Source organism: Cinclus cinclus, chromosome 3 (genome assembly GCF_963662255.1).
Source record: "Cinclus cinclus chromosome 3, bCinCin1.1, whole genome shotgun sequence".
NCBI classification, from domain to species: Eukaryota; Metazoa; Chordata; class Aves; order Passeriformes; family Cinclidae; genus Cinclus; species Cinclus cinclus.
In genome coordinates this window covers 49,702,200-49,724,091 of record NC_085048.1, presented here as the reverse complement: position 1 = coordinate 49,724,091, position 21,892 = coordinate 49,702,200, and the positions used below count along the sequence as shown (strand labels likewise).

Genomic DNA, 21,892 nt, shown 5'->3' with positions numbered 1-21,892 from the left:
ATTTTCTTCAGCTTTTGTAAGTGAAATGTTTGATGGAAGCAGAATGGTTACAGTCAACATTGGAATCCTTCAATATTTTGTAAGCTTTGCATCATCTCAGCTCTATAAAAAAATGTTGGCAAAAATACAGTGAGCCTTTGAGGCAGTGTCGTTGTTTGTGATGTGTGTGTGCTGCAGCCTTTAGCAATTGCAACAAAAAGTTTAAACTAACTGCAGGACTTTCCCCATAGGATCAAGAACCCATAACAGTTGTGCTTTTAGTGTTTTTAATTCAGGATGACAAAATGCTGATACTGTATTTTCAAAAGTAGTTTTTAGAAGAATGCAAAATAGATGTTTACGTTTTTATGTCCTTGATTTTCCAAGGAAGTTTGTGTCAGAATTCAAGGGAAACAGTGGGAATAGTATTTATGTTATGCAGAAATAGCAATTGCATATCAGAAATTCTTTCTTCTGTCCCCCAAATCAGTTTGGAACCACTGTAAGAAGTGTGAGTCCACATGAATGTGCACGCAGGTGTGTAAAAATTTGGTTGGGATTTGAAGGGCTGTTTTTTTCCATTAATAAAGAAAATACTTGTATATTGATATAACATATGCAATGTTCATCTCAATGGAACGACTGTTAAAATTTTTGTTATTGTGTTTTCGTCTTTTCAGATAAAATGTAGGTTGTTCATTTGTCATTTTAATGTACAATAATTGAAAGTCCTCCTTGTTGTTACCATCAACAATGAAATTGCTAACTCTGTTTTTCATATACTTATTGAACTGAAGTATGGTTGTTGGAGTTAAACATTTCTGACACTACTCTTGCAAAAAAAGTAATCTGTCCAAGATTTTCACTCTTGAATTTCTAGCCTCTAACAGAAGTCACAGAATCAGCTGAGTTGGAAGGGACTGTCAAGGATCATTGAGCCCAACTCCTGGCCCTGCTCAGGAATATCCCCAAGAGTCACACCTTGTGCCTGAGAGCAGAACTGCTGTAAAAGGAATCCTTTGTATTTTCTTTTAAACTCCTCTGAAACATCTGGATCATAGAATATAATCCAGTAATGCTACTTACATTAGAGGATTTAAAAACACCCAATGCTTTTTGCATTTTTTGATCTTTTTTCACTTAAAACTTTCTGTGTAGGAATTAGGTTAGTGCTTGTTTTTCTTATTAAAACAGTGTTAACCACATGCTTTTTTAAAGCAGTATTCTTATGCAGTTTTGAAGCTGTTTCAGGTACCTTCCTCTTGTACACTACTTCATCAAGGAAAAAGAAAATCCTTCAGGAACGCAGTTTTTTTATGAGCATACTGCCATAATTTAAGAAATTTAAAAACATTTCCATTTAGTTGGTACATGATTACACACCCTTAAATTAAAATTCTCTTTATTTTGTAAGAATTAAACTTCCGTGAGTTGATTGCTAGACACTTAAAAACTTCAGTACTAATACAGCCAAGCTACCATAATTTAAGAAAATCCACATTTTCACGGTGTTGGTAGGCCACATAAACTTTACCTGAATATTTTGGCTTTTATAGCAATACTGACTGTACTGTACAATGAACCTGCCTAAATGTCTTTTGTCTAGTTTATCAGTTAAATGGAGAATCACTGAACCAATTTCTACAGTGGTGTCCAAATGTTAGCTAAATTATGTGGTATTAAAAGACAAAAATTAAAATAGCTACTTGTTATTTCACATGGACATTCCTTTGTATTTCCTTTGGAAAATACATAATATTTATGTATTTACTACATGTTTTTTGAAACACAATGTTGCATGTCTTGGTTTCTCAAATTTGATTAGAATATTTTCAAAGATCCGATAAGCACTTAGATAAATACTTTCAAATGGTGGAAATCAATTTAGTGCTTGAGTTTCAAAATACTGCTTAGTAGTTGAACTGTCACTTCTCCTATTAACTCAAGCACTGAATTGAAGCATCCACCTGCTGGGTTAAATATATGGACGCCTTATGACAAAAAGGCAAGAAACATACACTGTCCCAACTTGTTTTTAGGTTTTCTGAATTATGGGCTATTTTAATGCTAACAGAGAAATTCCCATTTATTATTATAGTATGGCATATTTCAGTAATCACCATGCTAATAGTCATACAATAAATATATAGCTAGTTAGAAATTTAAAGTCTAATTTCAGAGTTTTGCTGTCTACTGTTTCAATAATAAACATGGTTGCTCATTTTACACAAATATTTGTTATGTTATTCGTGGGCCAAATTCCACTAAGCATATTAGTGAGGATCAGTGAGTTTGTATATTCCTCAAAAAAGAATAAATTGTTACTCTTCTGTGAAGTAAATTGCTTTTTTTTTAGCACCATGTGTTTTATTAACTGTGATTAAAAGTAGCTATGTTGCATTTAATTAGCAGTTTCTTTTCACTATAAGTGCACATAAGAATATAAATTACACGTGTAGGTTTTTAGTTTTAATTTAGTACTCCTTTGCAATGCAGAATTAATTTTGTTACTGTTGGAGTTGGAACTCTAGCAGTAAATTCATGTTTAGCTGTTGAAACTTCTTTAGCATTACCAAAACACAGCCTTTTAAAAACTTTTTTTGTAACTCATTCAGTGTAAATTAATTTCTGTAAATGTTTTAGGCAATTAAGACAAAATAATGTGATGTAATGAATCTTAGCTTAAAATAATTGGAAGAATTAATTGTCTTTATTGCATATTTTTCTTCATTTTTTTTCTGGCATAATAAGCATCAGACTGTGGTTGTAGGTTCTGTCTTTCGCCTCCTCCTCATTCCCAAAAGAGCTTGCACTCTTCTTCCACTGTGTCAGTTTTCCTGTCATCCTGGCTAGCTCAAGCAGTCTCTAGCTTTCTCCATTGCCACCTCCAGCATGTGTTGTTGCTCCACCTTACTTGTGCTGCTGCAGCTGCTCCTGCCCCTCTCCACTTAAATGGTGTAGAGATACTGAGTGTTCTTTATGGTCCCTTCCAACCCATGCCATTCTGTGATTCTGTGAACTATTCAGTTTAAAACCAGCATACCCACCAGAGCAGTGGGTGCCTGGAGCTATGTGCAAGAATGGGGGAATAGGAGCTGAAGCTTCATTGCTATTAAATGGTAGTGCTGCCAGGGAATTGGTAACATGGTCTTTGAACAGGAAATCCCACAGGTAGCAGCAGTTGTTACTCTTAAAATATGCTCCCTTGCTTTGCATTCTTATGGGAAGTATCCGTATACATATCTTTATGCTTTATATCCTATTTATGAAACCAACAGTAGGTCTTTTAGGATAGCATTTATTTAGGAAAAAAGTTCATTGTTGCTATCCTAGATTTCTAATATGTCTTACCTCATATAGGACTCCTTGTAACCTTAGTTTAAACTTGTATGGTGTCATGTGTTCAGTTGCCATAGCCTCAGACTTGCAGAATTGAGGAATCAGGGACAGTTTGGATAATGATTTGTCACTGGGAGCTCTTGCTAACTTCCTGGCTAACGTCCTGTCAAGGTGAGAGATAAGATTTCCTCCATAGTGAACAGATGTCAGCATTGGACTTAGTTATGCTGTATTTGCAGACTCAAAGTTCCATAGCAAGAACTGAAGAAGAATATTTTGGTCATCGTTAAATACAGAATATCTCAAATGAAATACTTCTATTTCATAAATTTAAGGGAATAATTTTTATCATGTGATGGCATAGGTGGTTTCATATTGAGGTTTTTTGGAAACAGCCCTTAAACTTCAGGTGCTTTTGTTAGCATAATTTTGGAATGGTGTCGGGTTTTTGTTCTGTGTGGGTTATTTCGTTTGTTGGTTGGTTGGTTGGCTGGTATTGTGGTGTGTTTGTTTTATTGTTTTCCTTTCCTGTCTCTGTACACAAATGGAGTAAGATATTATAGTTTAATTATAGTTAATTTTCATTTCATATTGAAGCCATGTAACAAATTCTGAAGTAATCCTTGGAGCATATAGAGATAATATGAGATTCTCTTTCTGTTTACACTGAATATATTCTCAGTAAAGCTATTAAAATTTAATTTAAGTTAGGGATGGTGTTAGGAATTTAAAAGTTCAATGCATGTTTTGAGTTGTCCCCCCATAAAAATAGGAATAAATATGCAGGAAGTTAAATAGCTTTACTTTCCCACACATTGTCATTTAGTTAGATGATGTTGTTCCATATTTTGTTGGCTTCCTCTAATGTTTTAATGGGTTTTTACTTCTTTCAGTTTTGGCAGAATTAATTGAAAAGTTCGTGTCACATCTTTCTGAAAGCAGAACAGATTGTTATTTCAACACAGGAAGCTATAAAGGTCAGTGTCCTAGTATTTGGTTGCCATGCAGCCTCTTCATATTTAAATTACCTTCTAAATGTATCAGTATAATTTTGGGGGTTGTTTAAAATGTTCTTTAACAGCTCAGAAATTCCTTACTTCATTGGTGGGAAGTACCTCACTTTGGAGAAGAAAATGATGTGCTAGATTGTACAGAACAAATAATTACCCGTGATAGGCTTTCACATTCTTGTGTTTATAATGGAAAGATGAAAGTGCAGAACAGGTGAGGGTGTGATTCCAAGTATTTGTTGACACCTATTACATATTATTTGCAAAGCGGGTGGCATAAATATTTAAGATGGTGTAAGCAATCTGGCTCACCTTTTGAAAGCCCCACAAAGATGTACACTTTATATTGTATTGAAGGATATGTATTAAAGAACTGTTATTGTTGTCAGAGTAATCTCAATGTGAGTTTTGTACAGATGTTGTGCTTACAGCCAAGAATAAAGGATGAATGATAAAGCTGATTTATTCTGAGTGTAATGTGTTTTAATACTTTGAAGCACTGGTAAAATTAGAAGATTTAGAACCAATGTTAGTATCTACTAGAAAATGCACTTTCATTCTTCACTCTTTGTCCACAACTCTTGTCTGAGTTTGTAGTTCAGCCATTTAAAGTACTTATTATGTTACTAACTGTGGAGAATCAAGCCTGCTTTGGAGAGTCTATTATTTATACTGATATTTTACTCTCCGATCCATTGGATGCAAATATAGGATGCAAGTATCTTTGGATACTTGGGGCCTGCCTTTGAAGTTTCAAAAGACAAAACCCCTTTAGAAATTTTAGAAGCTGTCTTTCTTAGTATACAATGGCCTTTACCTTCCAAAAGCTTGCTAACAGGATACCATTAATTTCATCTGAGAATCTGTCTCTTTGCCTTATGAAGAGAGTTGTTGATGGGACAGTTATTTCTATCACAATTTTATTTTTTTTTTCTTAAAAGATACTGAAAGTGTTTTGTCTTGTACTTTATTACTTTTCAACTTCCCATGAGGCATAATGAGCAATAAAATAATTTCATGGACTCACAAGGCTTGCTGATCACATATTTCTGAGACTTCCTAATTCAAATAATAATTTTGGTTATTCCTTTAAAAGCTCAAACTGCAAGAATGAGTTAGAGGAAGAACAAACATCTGAGTGTGCATCCTCCAAATAGATGTGTTACCCAGCAAAGACAGCAATCCTGTTCTTCCTTAATTATGATAGCTAAGTGCTTCCATCAAATGTGAAAGATCTCTATAGAGAAGCAGTAGGCCTTACTCTATTGACTTAGTCATCAAGTACCTTACTTGCTCTCAACATTTTGGTGAAAGCTGGGATTTAAAATAAATTCAGGAAGTTTGAACCTTGATCTTCTATTTAATTGATTTCACCATGAATCACTGATTAGATGGAGGTGGCATCAACACTACATGATTTATCTAAAATTTAATATCAACTTGAAGAAAGACCAAGTTTGAAAATCCTGTGACAATTGCATATATTAAATTAATTATCTAGAATGAAAAATCTGAAAGAATAGATACAGAAGCAAAGATAACATAGTAAAAACCCTGGTTCTTGGTTTTCTTGAGCCTTAAAGGTTTTCTTTTAATGATAAACCAGCTCAGTCTGTCTAATATTTCGGTTTTGTTTTCTGAATGAGGGTGTTTTTTGGGTCTTATCCAGGCACCATTGGACATTAATTCTGGATAAGTTTGCCTGTTCAGTCATCAAATAAAGGTTCCAACAATTAAAGAGTTTTCTAATGAACAATTTTCATGTGCAAATGCTTTTGATATTCCATGTGCTTTAATGAAGACAAGCTCTGAAATGGGAGAATAAGAGGTCTTCTCAAGGATAGTCAGTAATCTGGTGGTAAGAGGTAGGTGAAGGTCTGGTGGTGCCTTACTGAGTTCTTTCCCTGTCAGCAACAACACTGTCACAGACTTCTTTTGTGAAGAGTTCGCCAGCCCAGGAAAGAGTGTTGTTCAGGCAAACAGCACATTTCATTAACAGTTTATTTTTAACTTTTATAGGAAAATAGTTATTAAAACTTCACAGCACCTTTTTCAGACAGGTGTAGCAATAAGGGTTAATCACAAAAGTTAGTTTAGGCCAATAAATTCATGCTGATTGAGATGAAACAAAAGTCTGGCTCTAAAACTGGATCTGTGATCATATTCTAATTCTACTCTGAAAGAGTAAAAGGGCATGATTTTAAGAATTGGTCATAGAACTGAATATATGTTCATTTTGGGTTCTTTTTTATACCATAAAATAAAAAGTATAGCTTTCCTGTGAAGGAAGGTTAATGCGCTTTGAGAAGCCAGGTATGCTTCCTATGTTTGTACCAAAGGGACAACAAAGCACACTCAAATCTTTATCAGAGCTTATTTGTTTAAAATCAGATCTCTCACTGACTGAATAGCAATTGGCCAAATTTCTGTACATCTCCCAAGGTTTTTAGAGAGTCTTTATGAAGTGTTGCAATTTCTTCAAGAATTATTGAATGCCATGTTATTTCACGGTATCTTTTTCATCTACTCCTGTAAGGGCCATCTAACCTAAATACTAAAACTAGTTACAGTAGAGACATTTTTCTGTATGAGGTAAACTAATGAGCTGTTAGAATGTAACAACTTTCTGGCTCCACACCTAAGTAAACCAACATGAACTTAGCAATTACGTGTTTCCACCATTCTCTTAAATTTGCATCTGAGGAACTGAAAACCAGTTTCTTATAGTTGTTTCATTTCAAGGAAGAAAGGTCACATTTTTCATGAAAGTGGATTCAGTACAGTACATAGATATTCAGAATTTATCATTTTTCCTGAAATGAGAATTTGATTATCTTAAAAAAAAAAAAGACAGCTTTATAAACCTATAGCTAGTTGAAATTAGAATAACACAGTCAACCATCTGCTGTGGAACCCCTCAGGATTTCAGTCTCTTATAAAATTTGCAAATATGGAAAAATTAAATTAGATTGGGTTGTTACCATTTTCAAGATAAGAGAGAAGGAAAAAATATCTGATAAAACACTATGCAGTTGCAATGTTCAATTATAAACAGTAACACAAATCTTACCTGATGTTTACTTTCTGCTAACAGCAGTGAGACTGCTGTGATGTTTATTCAGATGACTGAATCTTTGTTTATGTTAATGATCTCTATCTGTCCCCTTTCCTGAAATTAATAATTTCTAGTTTGCTATTTTTTCTTTCTCCTTTATAAACCCTAAAACATTTAAAACCAAATCATTGGTGTCTAGCTGTAATAGGTAATAAAATGGTAAGGGAACTGAAATTTACTGTAGTAGTAAAATACCATGCATTCGTATGGTATTTGTATGAAGTTCCTAAAATAGCCTTTTGCTCTTTCTCTTAGCAAATTCCAGTTCAATGTAACAGAAACGCTTTGTGAAAATGTCATTGTTTTCTCTAGGTTTCAATAAACCCATTTGTCAGAGAAAGGCGATGTCATCTACTGTATTGGTATCTGTGCTTCTTAATTGATCTTTATGATGTGTTGCAGAGCTCCCCAAACTTGGGACTGCTGCAACATTTTGTGATCAGCAGGGTGTTTTTGGGAGTTCTGCTTTTGCAGATGGCCTTGCAGTCAAGTCCTCTGTTTCCACTGGACTTTGTCTGTGAAACAGCGCTGCTATGTACTGCCAAAAGAACAGAACCTCAGGGATTTCAGGTCTTGGCCATAAAACTCAAATGTCATGGTGTGTTCCTTCTCCTAGATGAGCCTTAGTTCTCTGAACAAAATCTCTTAGGAGCTTTCTGCCATTTAATGAGCTCATAATCTTTGAAGGGTCAGGAGAGTCAGTTAACAAACTGAGAAATTTTAAAAACACCAGTGGGAAGGTATCAGTATATAGCTGTTCAGAAGGAGCAGCAAGTTAGAAATATAGGATTACAACCTGAAATTGGGCTGAAAGGGAAGGAGAAGGAAGCTAATTCTTCCATTCTTTTTGCATAATTTGATAATTGCACTTCTTCAAACTGTCCACCATTTTGAAGATGCTGTTAATCAGAAAGTATTTTACCCATTGCCAGTTTAGGTAACTGGTCTGAAATATGGTTCATTCTTAATGAAGCTGTTGCAAGAAACAGCTTCAGTATTTATGATGATCATAATAAAGTTCTAGAAATGAGTATTGGTATGTCTAGAGTACTGATGACATAACAGATATTTTCAATAGTCAAGGTAGAATTGCACAAGGTTACCTCTGAGAAGCCATCAACATTCTCCAGCAATTACTCTTGGATCTTGTTTACATTGTCTCCATTCCCAGTTCAAATCCAACAAAAGTAATACTTTTCTTTTAAATAAGACTTTTTATAGACAACTCTAACAATGAATATGAGGTCAAACTGTCAGAAGTGTTCTAGATGAGTAGCTTGGTGAAGGAGGTGACATCATGGAGAAACAGTAGCAAAATGGTGGAACAGAATATGGGGAGAAACTTATAAATTTTGCCCTGACACAAGACCAAATAATGTTTAAAATAGAAAACTTTCATAAGAACATCAGAATGAGAAAGGATAGTTACTGACAGAACATAAAGATTAATATTGACTCCTTGGGTATCTGACAGTGGACAGGGTCGGTGTTTAGGTACCTTTTGAAGGGTAGGTGAAAACCTACTGGTTTGTTAACAAGAATAATAAATCATAGGAAAAAAATATGAGTTCCACCATTTCAGTTTATATGGACAAAACCATAGAATTCTGATACCAAATATACCTATATACTTGTAAGTATTTTAAAGCATTTGTGGGAATTATGCAGGTGGCTCTGGCTGTCATTTTCATCTGTTTGCAGAATCTTTACTTAAATATTTTCTTTTAATCAAAAGTCTTTTTCATCCATAGGAAGAAACTTAATCTTCCTTATCGTCACTGAAGCTAAAATTTAGCATCCATTAGCATATTGCAAAGATTATTTATATAGACATAAAACTATTTGGCCTGGGCACCAGGAAGTGAAATAACTAAACCAATAATATGAGTGACAGCTTTAGTAATATTCTTTTTATAAGACAAAAGGGAAGCCAGTGGTGTATTTGGTGTAACAGCATTTTAAACTGGGAAATAAAGTAAATATTATCCAAAAACCATACAAGCTGCATAACATACGCTGTAAAGCTGTTTCAGCTTGACATCCTGTCATTTCAGTATAAATTCAATGTAGCCCACTTTCTGACTAAACACATAAAAGCTTTGTCATGGTAAGAGCGAAAATGAACAAGAAAGCAATCTTTCATATAAACGGTAAAGTTAATTAAAGTATAGGCTGATCATAAAGAATGCCACAGGACTATGCATGGCAGTTAATTTACATTGGCGTGTTTATAGCTATAGACGGAGTTTAATAACAATACATAGTTGCCTTTGGAAATCATGCTTCATGGGAGTCTCTTTTTGGGCTCCTGAATGCTACAAAGCATTTTGAAAAGTGCTGTCCATTGAGGTGCTTTCTAAGAGTTTTCTCACAGCTCCTAGAAAATTCTGATATCCTTCAAGTCACTAGTTTAATTTTGTTCTCTGTTTTTCAATTTTTCCTGTGGTTCTGTTTTTCATTTTTCTTAAAAAAAAGAAGTGTGAAATATCTGTTTGACATAGATTTTTTTTTTTTTTGCTTTAAGATAAATAAATAAGAAGCTGCCAAAGTATGTTGTTCATTCCATTTAATAATAGCCAGAGTGCTGTATCATATTAAGTCTCAGTTCAGAGAGGTGGTCTGGCCTTTGAGGATGAATGTCATTCTTATTTAGACAACTGATTTTTCTCCATGCCTTTTTGTTATGAAACATTTTGTGTTTCACAACAGTTATATCAGGTGTATTGAAAAATATTTGTCAAAAAAGTTGTGTGTAAAATTAGTGCATTAAATGAGATGTATGAGCATTATCACAATAGAACAGTCCCAAAAAGCAAGCTTTTTGTCTGTGGATTGCAATATGCAGTATTTAAATATTCCATTTGTTTTTCATAGCATTTTTCTAAGTTTAATGCAGCACTTAAGGTTTCTAGGTCCAGTTTTTAATCAGTGGGAAGTAGTCCTTTTTGTATTCTAAATAGCTTTAAAGTGATCTTAAACCAAGTCTTCCCAGTTTAAGTGATAAACAAAGGAGAAAATAAAAGCTTTTGACCCAGGACAAAGAAACACAATTTATATATTAGCAGAGTACAGAGCTGTGATTACCAAATGGTGTCTGAAAGCAAGAGGTTTTGCCTTGATAAGGTACTGTATGGTAGAGAATTATTCTTCAATCCAGACTTCAAGTTAATTTTATTTCCCTTTGCAATACAGAGGCAAATATCAGAAGGAAGTGTGGTGGGGGAAAAAAGCCCTTTCTAGCCACTAAGAAATTGTTACAACGGAGAAGAAAAGTCAGTGAAAATCAGTGAAATCAGTTATGCTATTTTAATGTTAATGGACAATGGGTATTCAGTACTTGCTGTCAGCAGTTCCAGAATGAATGCTGGGCTCACACAGCGGGTTGTGATACAGCTTTTCCTCATTACACCCTTGCTGGACTGGGATACCTGCACTGCTGCCCACAAGAGGATCCACCTCAAAATGGAAGCAGGACTGCATTGGAGCTGAGAGATCACTGCTCTCCTTGTCTCTGCTGCCATTAAACATGGTGATGTTAGGACTGAATTAGACATTAGCCATGGCCAACTCATTTAAATTCCCCCTATTTTCTAAGCTATGTCTATGCTTCTTGCCCTCCCACTTGCACACACAAATTTGGAAATGAATTGACTCAGTATGGCAATTGCTGCCTGAGTAAACAGGTAACTTGGAACTGGAGCTGTCAAAGGTTATGAATATTTCAGTTATCTCAGGGGGTTTTAACTGAAATATCCAGTAAATTTATATATATTCTTTCAAAGATTGCGCTGCTGGTATGCTATGCAAAAGATATTTGAACTTCTGTTCTTTGGATTGCAAAAAACCTCTCTGATATGGGTTTACTGTTTCAGTCCCATCAGATTATTGAATAAGATGATTTTATTCAAAGAGCGGTTGATTTTTGTTATGTATAAATATATTGTCAAAGGTACAAGGTTAATTTCTCACAATAATAGCACTTAAACTGCTGTTCTCTGTGAAAGTTATAAAACAGAGTGGGGTTTTATTCTTGCCATACTTCCTCTGCTGAATGTTATTGCTTCATTGCTGAATTTAATTTTGCTGTATTCTTTTCTTCATAAAAATTTTAACCTACCTCATCTCATATGAACAGACAGAGTCTTCTTTTTGGTGGCATTTTTTTTCTTCCCTCCCCCCTCCTTGAGTTCTTTTCTCCCTGAACTTGTAACTGTTTCATCTTTGATACCTTAGTCCCTGTTGGTGTGCTAGGAACATAGAGTGTTTACCTGCATAAATAGCTATGGAATCCTTTACTTTCTCTGGCAGATTTCTGTCTGTCTGAGGATATAGAAAAAATACATCAGAAGTTACTGTGTGATCTTCTTAACTAGATTTTTACATTTATAATTTAAATGAATATACTTTAACTTCTGCTGCCGTATCTATTATTTAAATTTTCAACAAATGTTTTCAGTTAATAAGAGTTTTAATTTGTTTTATTTCTTGCTGTTTTTAAGTAGCACTTTCAAAGTGTATGAAAGGTTTATTCCCTCAGCTTTGTAACTCATAATATTATTAGTCTTCAATTTTTATCTGTGGTATCATTATCTTAGAGGATAACATGTACCTGATAGGGAAAGTGTCCATTTAAAATTTGATTTAGAATTTGAAATGTTGTTGAAATGCTACAGCAGTGGTTTCTTTAAATCATTATTTATTAATTTTTCTAACTTGGATTTTTAATTTAAACAACTGCAGAAATTGGAGTATATTTTTCTGTTTGAAAAAAAATGCATGTAAATTCAGGATTTAATTAATTTTTAAATCCATCAGTTTTAAAGTTTTCTGTGATTCCTATCAAAATAGAATTTTTGTAAATAAAGTTGGAATTACAGCTAGGAAATTTTAAGGCCTCTGGAATGGAAGAGAGTGGATCAGAATAGGCTGTCTTACCTGGTTTCTAGGCTGGAAAGGATAAAGTTCTACTAAGATATGGAGCTGAAAAAGATGTCACTTGCTCTAAGTCTAATGATAAGCATCATGATAACCATACTAACCATGAAGATTTTCTTATAAAGAGGGTGATTTTCATTTTTAAAAAAGTCTGTGAAGAATGCGGATTCTTTATGAATCCTTTCCAAACACTACCCAAAATGATTTTGAATAGGAGGCAGTTCTCCAGAATTGGTATTCATACACAAAAAGAGCTTTACATTAGCATTCAGTTCATATCATATTTTTTATAAGGCTTTATTTAATTTATTTTCTTTTGTTTTAGCCATAGATGCAGATGTGAAGAAAGAAAACCTTTCATCTGTGCAGCAGCTTGGTGTTGAAATGACAGTCAGGTACATGATAGTAAAATATTTCCCTGGAGTATTTCTAGGATTTGTTTGATTTTCATGGAATGACTTTAATAGTACTTAATCCATCAACTCATTTCCTTATACCATTTAAATCCAAGATAAATTTTAAGAAAATGAAATCTAACTGGAATTGAAAAAGGTATTAGTACATAATTAAATTATCTTTACAGTTTATGTATGTTACTATCCTCTGTTTTTGTAAAGACTAATTGTAATGCGCTAGTAAGATTTACCATAAAATTGCCTTATCCTGAATTATGTGTCTTTTTTTTCCCCCTCGCATTACTTCTCTAAATGGCTCTGTTTAGCTCAGCTTAGTTATATGCCATTTAAACATTTTATTTGGCTGGTAATTTGCAGAGCTGGGATGAAGGAGAAGATGGATCATAGATGTATGTACTTCCACAGACTGCTGTCTTTAGCATTAGTGTTTGAATTCTGCTTACAATAAGTACAGGTATAATAATTATATCAAATTCTAAATATTGTATAATATTGTGTGTGAAGAAACTGAGTCACATGTGTTAGAGTACTTGCTCCTCACTACCACAATCTCTAAAATTGACTTTTGGTGTGGATTTGTAACAATGAGCAGCAGATGTTTGCTGTGTATCCTTTCCAGGTAGAGCATAGAAGGTTTTACTTAATCATTTATGTGCATATCTGCAGCACAGTTTTAGCGATAACTTTATGATAGTTTAACTTTTAAATAATGGTGTATTAAATATGAGTGCTTCCTTTTTAGGAATTTTAAAAATATTTCATCTTTAAAGAGGTTTGGGGTTTTTTTAACTGTTTGCAATAGATATGGAAAATACTTAAACTTGCTAAAAGAAGATGCTGAAAATGGGCTGTGTTTCGTGTTAATGAATTGTGAGGAGTTTCTGAAACAACAGCAAAGAACTGTGGTATCTTCTCTTTGTATCCTTTCCTGATGGTGTAAGTTCTATAGTCTAAAAATTTTAGTGGAATTTGAACTCCTGGTTTGTACTTTTAATAGAGGTGTAGGTGTGTAATATTTATGGAAAGAAAAAAGAATTAAAATAGCACTTCTACTTTGAAATTTTATTAAGTTAAATGCATACCAAATGCACTCAAGAAAATGTTCACCCTTTTGTTCCCATACTTTGTTAGAAGTGCAAATCTCATTCACATTTGTCTTCAACTGTTTTGGAGCAGGATCACATCTTTGAGTGTGATAAGGAGCCTGTAGCAATGCACCTTTGAACATTAATGAGTATTTGTGGTAGACCCATAATACCAACACTGTTAATGATACTGCCCATGTAGTGATAAATGTGATAAGTATATGCAGTCTGATCTACAGGAGTGGCTAGACTTTTAGTTCTTTTGGATCAACTGTGGAACTTCCTGTAAAAAAATTAAAACAGATAACAGCTTTTCAACAAGCTTCACTGTATTCTTTTTCTGTTAGATGTGCATACACTAATAAATTATACTTCAGGTGTATTAGTCAGAATGTGCCGAATCTAATTTTTAAGGTTTTTCTTTTGCAGTTTTTTTTTCAATAATTGTAGCTCCTGTTTTACTCCTCCACTATTCTCCTTTCTTGCACTTTGTAAGCACACTTGTTTTGGTGCAGGTTTTTTTGCATTTACTTGCTTTTTGGTTACTTTTACTGATTTAGCTTGACTACTTATGTACTGAAAAAATTAGTATATTGCGAAAACAGCTTAAATTATTTTTCTTAATTCAGTTTGAGAGACAACTGTGTCTTGATTCTGCCTTCTGTACAGCTCTGTTCTCTTTGGTCATGTCTAACAACCCAGCTCCTGGCTCTGTCTGCATGGGCCTGGGAAGGAGGAGAGCTGCAGTTGCTGAATGAGAGTATGAGAATGAGGAGGAGATCTCTGCCCAATTTCCTTAACCTTCCCATTCAGGCTGCCTGCAGAAGCACTATGATGGTTATGACTGGTTTGCATCTTCCATCTTCCTCATAATGTCAGGGGACAGGGAGAAGACACTGACGTTTCTTCAGCAATTTTCATGTCTTCTTGTTTCAGCATTTCTCTGGCTACCAAGACTGCATTTGTCTGTAAGAATTTATAACTTGTTTCTTTCTGAAAGGCTCCTTTAAAAGTTTACAAATGAGACTTTATTAATCTTATTCATCTCCTTAGTTTGGTTTACTTCTTGGTGGGTTTTTTGTTGTTGTTTTTTTTATTGTTTTGTTTGTTTGTTTGTTTTCTTTGTTTTTCCTAATGCAGTATATTTTCCTTAAGGCCTCCTAGCTAAATACATGGCCATGAAAAATTCATGGAAAAATGTAAATCTGATATTTGCTTAAATTTTTGTTTAAAAGGAGAGAAGTAGCAGGTGGACTGATAGTGAAGACAATGTTAATGAATTTGAGAGCTGGCAGTAAAACAAACTTTGTTAGTGGCACTAAATTGTGTGTGAAGACTGTGATACTGCTGGATGACCTCAGAGCAAGTCTCTTCATCTGATTTCTTTTTTTTTTAAAGTGACAGTTTCGAAATTTACTTAATACATTTGAGTACATTTAGTAAACTTCAAAAAATTATTACTGCACACATACTATACGATTGACAATTTTAAATTGTCAGTATTCTGGATTGAGATTGTAGAATAGGAAGCATAATTTCCATCTTTTATTATGGGTGTTCCCAGCTATTTAAAATAAAACCCTTTGTTTATTTTCATATTGTCTTGCATGTATGGAACATAAACTCTAGACTGTAATCTCTACCAGAGAACTCTGGGGTACAAGAAGCACAGATTAGATTCTGTACTTCTTCTACATGACAATTTCTGTAGCAATGCCAAGTGATCTGTCTTGTCACTAGAAGGGATAATGGTATCGGTCTATTCAGCACTGAGTCTGGCCTGAGGTTGTTCCAGCATAATGAAATTTGGACTGGAATTTGCTCCATTGTATGAGTGCTAGAAAACCACTGGTGACAAAGATTCATTAACTGGAACTGGGCATTGATATGCAGAGCCTTCCATAGTGATAAAACCTCTGCTCCTTTTGCTGCACATCGCAGAATTTTACTCACACTCTTCGCACATACTGCAAAGATATGTGCACATAAAAAACAACTTCAAATACAGTATTCCACCACTAAATGGAGGGAAAAAATCCAGCAGAAATACGTCCCTTTTTTTTTATCTTCTGTTCTCCTGTTTAAATTATAAAAATAATTTCTCCACCCCTGTTTGCCCAATTAAAGCCTGTATACAATAAGGAACGAGACTGCTAATGCACTGAAACAATAAGGATGTACTTGTTAACACTTTAGTTTAATTACCTACATGTTTTTCTTGATGGAAGTACAACCTATTTTGTTTATCCTGTTTCCTGTCTCTAAAATAATCAGACTTACCTATCTTACATCTAAAAGTGTATATATATTGTTCTCAGCAAGGCATTAAAAAACAACACATTTCTGTCATCTTTAATCCTGTTCCTCAATTTCATTGTTGATGATGATGATGTTGTTGTTGTTCACCAGATGCACCTTCCTGTTACAACAGTGGAATATGGCATCCATCCAGTCTATTTTTGCAGTGCTCACCATGTTGAAATGTTGCTGAAAGCAGAGTTGCCCCTTGTCTGTTCAGCCTTCCACATGTCTGGTTTCACTCCATCCCAGGTAACTGATAAAAGTATATTAAAGTATCATCAAGCTATTCACTTATATCTACAAAATCAAGAATTCTGAGGAACTACTGGCTGTTTTTTATAAGTGGTACTTGTGTGGGGGTTATAAAACTGAAGGTAAGAGGTAAGAACACAAAGTAACTTAGAGCATCTGAAAATAGAAAGTAACTGACTCATAGAATAATATCAGTGTACTGGAGCTGATGACCTTTTATTACATGTTCGTGCAGAAAAATTGATAAAAATAATATGTACTAAATCCTCAGATTTAGCATTTTAACAGAATATTTTATTCCCTGGAACAATTATCTAAATTTTCCATAGGAGAGAAATAGGTAATTTGCAATTGTTATACTAGGAAGCAGTTGGTGTGATATTAGAAAAAAAATAAATAAGTGCTACTGTAACTATTGCAATCAGGTCAAACACTGTTCTTTCATATTAAAGAGGTGTTACAACAGAAGAATAACTGTACAGAAGAATATCTGTAACACCAGCTTTCATTTTGGCTACTTGTAATAATTGTTTAGTAGTATGGAAAGTTATGGATGAAGCATTGTAAAGATTGCAATCATGATGAAGGGCAAAAAGCTCCATGCAGTGAGTTAGATTGTCCATGCAAAGGACATCTCGCCAGAGTGAGAAAGCGTATTGCTGTGCCAAGGCAAGAAAAATAGTTTTTCATCTTATGCCTTCAAAATTCCTTTTTGCTGCGAGATTTGCAGGTGAAGAGACATTTTAATGGAGACAGATGCCATTGTGGTACAAACATTGCTTGAAGTAGTCAGCTAGGGGTTTGGTCTTTGGGGAGAGAAGAGTGGCAGATGAAGGAATTTATCTCAGCGTAGTAATAAGGTGCTTGTAATAAGGTTCCTGTTTTGGGATGAGGAAAACACATGGGGACAGTCACTCCTTCAGCTGTTCTTGTTGAAGTTACACTATTTTATTTCGTTTAATTGTGTGCACTCAGTAATTGACGAGATATTGTTCTAAACTGCTAACAAGGATAATTTCATTTATTTAACGAGTTACTGAAAGGCGACTCGTGTGCCTCTGTATTTTCTGTATGATTTTACAGTTCTACTGCAATAGTAAAAACAAACTCTGAACTGTGGAAACAGTTCTGATGTATTTAAGTGATCGTGTGCTTCAATAAAAGTACCTTGAAACAGATTGACTGCCAGACTGTAGTTCTTGTCACCTAACTAGAATCGTGGTAATTCTGCTGCATATTTTTAAACACTTTAAGGAATGATTAGCAGAAAATTTGTGGTCTAGAACCAAATGAAAAGTGCATTATACCTCTTTAATACATTGCAGTTTAGAACAGGGCTAAGGAGTCACTGTGTTCATGGTCACTTCATTAATTGGAAATGTGTCTTAGGGAATGGCCTAACATTCATTTATAATGCAGAGAACTACTTTAAGTGAAAGGAAAACCCACACTGAACATGCCATCAGCACTGTCGTTACCCTTTAGGCCACATTTAAAACAAATTCTTGAAAAAATCACTTTTGCTTTCATTGAACTTTGAATCTGAGCCTGAGGAGGTGCCAGAATGTACTCGAACAAGTGAGATGCATGGATACAGAGTGGTCCATTTAGTCACTAAATTCACCAGGATTCTGTTCAGAGAAGTAAAAATTAAAAAAAATTAATTTTTAAAAATTAAAAAATGGTGAATCTTGGCTTCTTTTGTACTTTATCCCTTTTATTTTAACAACTGGGGTAATGTTACAGGGAAAAGGTTCTGTAGTATAGAAGAGAGATAAAGTTGATCAGTTATGACTGAATGTATAGAATTATTTAATTATATATAATTTCATTCTCATCTAGATCTGTCTGCAATGGATAACTCAGTGTTTCTGGAATTACATGGACTGGAGTGAGATCTGTCACTACATTGCCATATGTATTTTCCTTGGTCCTGATTATCAAATATATATGTGTATTTCTGTGTTCAGACACCTACAGCAAGACATCCTGAAGCACACAGAAGCCCGAGATCTTCAGGTTTTTCTGAAAGTAAGGGTTTCTTAATTTTTCAGCTGCTGAGGGGCAGTGAAGCTCTGAATACTGAGAATATATGCATTACTTAATTTGAAACTCTTACTAATTTCACTTAGTCATTTTAAATGAGTGAAATAATACTTTAATTTTATTTGTTCCCTGGCAGGAAATTGTGTATAGTATTTTCCAGACAATAGCTTTCCTACATTTTGTACTGAGCAATTTCCTTCATGAGCAAAGAAAATAGGCACATTAAGTCATGAGAGCATTTGATTCAGTTCTCTGTTTGTGGGTTCAATCTCACTGAACAAGATGCTCTCCAGAAAGGTGGGTTTGCACAGTGGTCTCTTGCAGAAGTTTGTAGAGGTGTGTCACGAAGCTGAGCAAGCTGGTAGTTTGAAGAAATACCAGTTGCTATACAACCAGCGTCACGATTTCATATTCTTTCCCAATTATAAATTATGTTTGGGTTTTTTGCAGGGCAGTGCATAGCTATAGCTGCAGTCATAAGTAGGTACAGTATCTTGATCTTCACAGGGACATTTTTGTCTATTTCTCTAGTCTTTTTTCACCCGTCCAAAATTTTTTGAGAAATAGATATCTGTATCTTAGTCTGTCATAAGAATAACACTTTTCTGACTGGTTTGCATCCCACTTAAATATTCTTAAATATGGAAAAATATCTGAGCCTAATCAGCTTCCTTGAAAATGTTTGGTACACAATCTAATGAATGTATTGTTTTGTTTTCCCTGGTTTAAGACAATTCTTAAAAACTGTACCTTGATGTCATTATTGGATAGTATATGTAAAATACAGAAGAGAGAATTTCTATGTTGCCACATGCAGTATAAATAGACTAAAGGTTTGGCATGATACTGTTAAATTAATGAGAAAAGAATGTAAATTAATGCAGTATTGGAATATCTGCAATTTATTGAGTGACCACTGAAGAAAAAAAAGGAGCATACTTCACTTGTACTCCTGCTATTGATAAGTCTTAATTAATTGAAACAAAAAAAATTGAAGTGCAGAATGGTTTGTCTTGGAAGGAACCTTAAACATTATCTAGTTCCAATCCATCTTCTACTACACCATTGAACTTGGCCTTGAACACTTCCAGAGTGTTATACAACTTCTTTTCAATGCCTCACCATCCTCACAGTAAAGCTCTTCCTCATACCTAATCTAAACCTAACCCTCTTTGAGTTTGAAGCCCTTCCCCCTTGTCCTGTCACTACATGTCATTTAGTTCCAGAATATGTGTGAGAATAGAATAGAATAGAATAGAATAATATTTTATATAAATTTATATTCTGCTATAGTCAGCCTTCGCACAGTGCATGAGGAGCAGCTTAGAAGGTAAAAATCTTACTTTTGCTTTGCTTCTGTATAGAGGAGAAGAAATATAAAGACTATTTTGAATTCCTGTTCAGAGCTGAACTGGAGTTTTCCAAGCCTGAATCCCAGGAGAATTCTACTTAGCAGAGATTCACAGTTAATACACCAGAGGTACAGCTTATGTCCACAGAGGCTGGCTCCAGAGAGTTTTTTGCAGCACATGCTGCCAACAGTGGTAATACGGATTAGTAGATGATGAGCACACAACAGCAACAAATTAAGCCTTTTACCTGTTCTTCGGGATCCTGTGTTCTGTGGTGCATTTTCTTTACCCCTCCACTATAGTAGCCATGAGAAGGAACATGATCTGTTCATTTCCTGAGGGCATTTTGGAATTAGTAAGAATTATTCACTTGTAGTGGTGCAGAACGGTTGATTCTGTTTTCTTAAAGATCATATTATATCATTGATTTTAAAAATACACATCTACTGTTTTTCTTTAGAGTCTAGCTAGATAGAAAAGTCACACTTATAAACTTATGCCATGTGCTGGTGTAAAATCTTCTTTCAAAAGAATATTTTAGTTCCTAGGTTTCCATTCTTAAAGCTTACTTTTTTTTTTTTCTTAAAAACCTTCAATGAAATATTCTTCAAAAATGAGGTAAACAATGTTCCCATGAAATAAAATTCTCTGTTACCAAGTGTGTAATTAGAAGAAAAAAACTGGCTGGAAGCAGACATTGCCAAATCTGTATTTCTAAATAAAATATAATCTATTTTAAACAGCCAAGCTCTGGCAATCAGAACAAAATTTGCTATCTTTAGAAGCTTGGAATTCATTGAATTTGAGTTGTACATTTTTTTATAGCTGAATAGTGCTTTCTGTGTGTATTTTTGCAGGAGGAAGCACTGCATGGATTTCGAGTGAGTGATTATTTAGACTACATGGAAAGCTTGGAGGAGATCTACAGACCAATGCTGCTGAGAGACATGAGGACCATAAGAGCAGAGAATACATAGACGAAGCAAACAAGCACTTCATTTTACAGTTTTGATTACATCCTTTAAAATGATGCTGATTGATTTATTGCTTGATACATCAGTCACCTAAAATCAGCCAGGCTGTTGAAATGTACATACTGTAAAATAAATAAGAAGGGTTTTCAGAATATAGTTTTTCAATAAGACATAACCTACTTTTGATAATCAGACTTTCCCAGACAGGTTATGTGCACAACCTCATTTTCAGTTACCAGAAGGCAACTTCAGAAGCCACCTGTAGGATGCTGAAGTGTCTTCCTTATAAAGCCTTGAACCTGTTCTCATTATCCCTTTGTCATCTCCTTGTAGCATCGTCCTAAAGCCTTACTCTGACAAAGGGATATATATATTTAGAAACAACTGCTATTGTTATTGCTAAGTGCTAATGAAAAGTCAACAAAGGAAAACAAAATTCTCTGTTCCAACTTCATGCATAATGTTGAGAAAACGGGATGTTCAAATACATGCAATGTAAAAAGACTTGATATTTCTGTCTTTAAAAAAAAATAATAATTTTATGTAATAAAGCATTATTACCTTTTGTTCTCAATGAAATTAGGATCTTTAAAAATTATTACTTGGCTAAAGAAGAAGGAAAAATGCTATGTTTTTTCAACACATGCAATAACATTTTATTTGCAGAATGTCTGGAATCTCAAAATATGTTTATTAGAAATTAATGACCTAGTAAGTATTTTGGAATTCCAATGAGAGCTACAAATGTTGAATTTAGATTTAGCCAATATTGTTACCACATTCCTGGGAGACAAACTAAACCTTACTGCAAAGTTCCTGAAAAACAACTTTGCTAGATAAAATGGATATATATATGTGTGTATATATATATATATATATATATATATATATATATATATATATATATATATATATATATATATATACACATACATGAATTGAGCACATATTCAAATTATACATCACATTAGAACCTTCCAATGAAATTTCTCAAATTATATGCAACCTAAGAGTGAACATTGACAAAGGTTTTGCCACTAACTTCTACTTTCCTGACTGTGCACTTCCTAAGTTCATAAGTTTAGCTT

General features: G+C 34.2%; 1 protein-coding gene across 1 annotated transcript in view; it reads left to right on the top strand.

Moving 5' to 3' along the window:
* The window catches only part of TBC1D32 (TBC1 domain family member 32), a 71,022-nt gene extending 50,215 nt beyond the window's left edge, over positions 1-20,807 (top strand). The window contains exons 27-33 of the mRNA XM_062488766.1: positions 4,212-4,295; positions 12,704-12,773; positions 13,597-13,712; positions 14,693-14,847; positions 16,289-16,429; positions 18,275-18,463; positions 20,688-20,807. Of these exons, the coding sequence (XP_062344750.1) occupies positions 4,212-4,295; positions 12,704-12,773; positions 13,597-13,712; positions 14,693-14,847; positions 16,289-16,429; positions 18,275-18,463; positions 20,688-20,807 (875 nt within the window). The remainder of the gene's footprint in view (positions 1-4,211; positions 4,296-12,703; positions 12,774-13,596; positions 13,713-14,692; positions 14,848-16,288; positions 16,430-18,274; positions 18,464-20,687) is intronic.
* Positions 20,808-21,892: the final 1,085 nt, after the last annotated feature.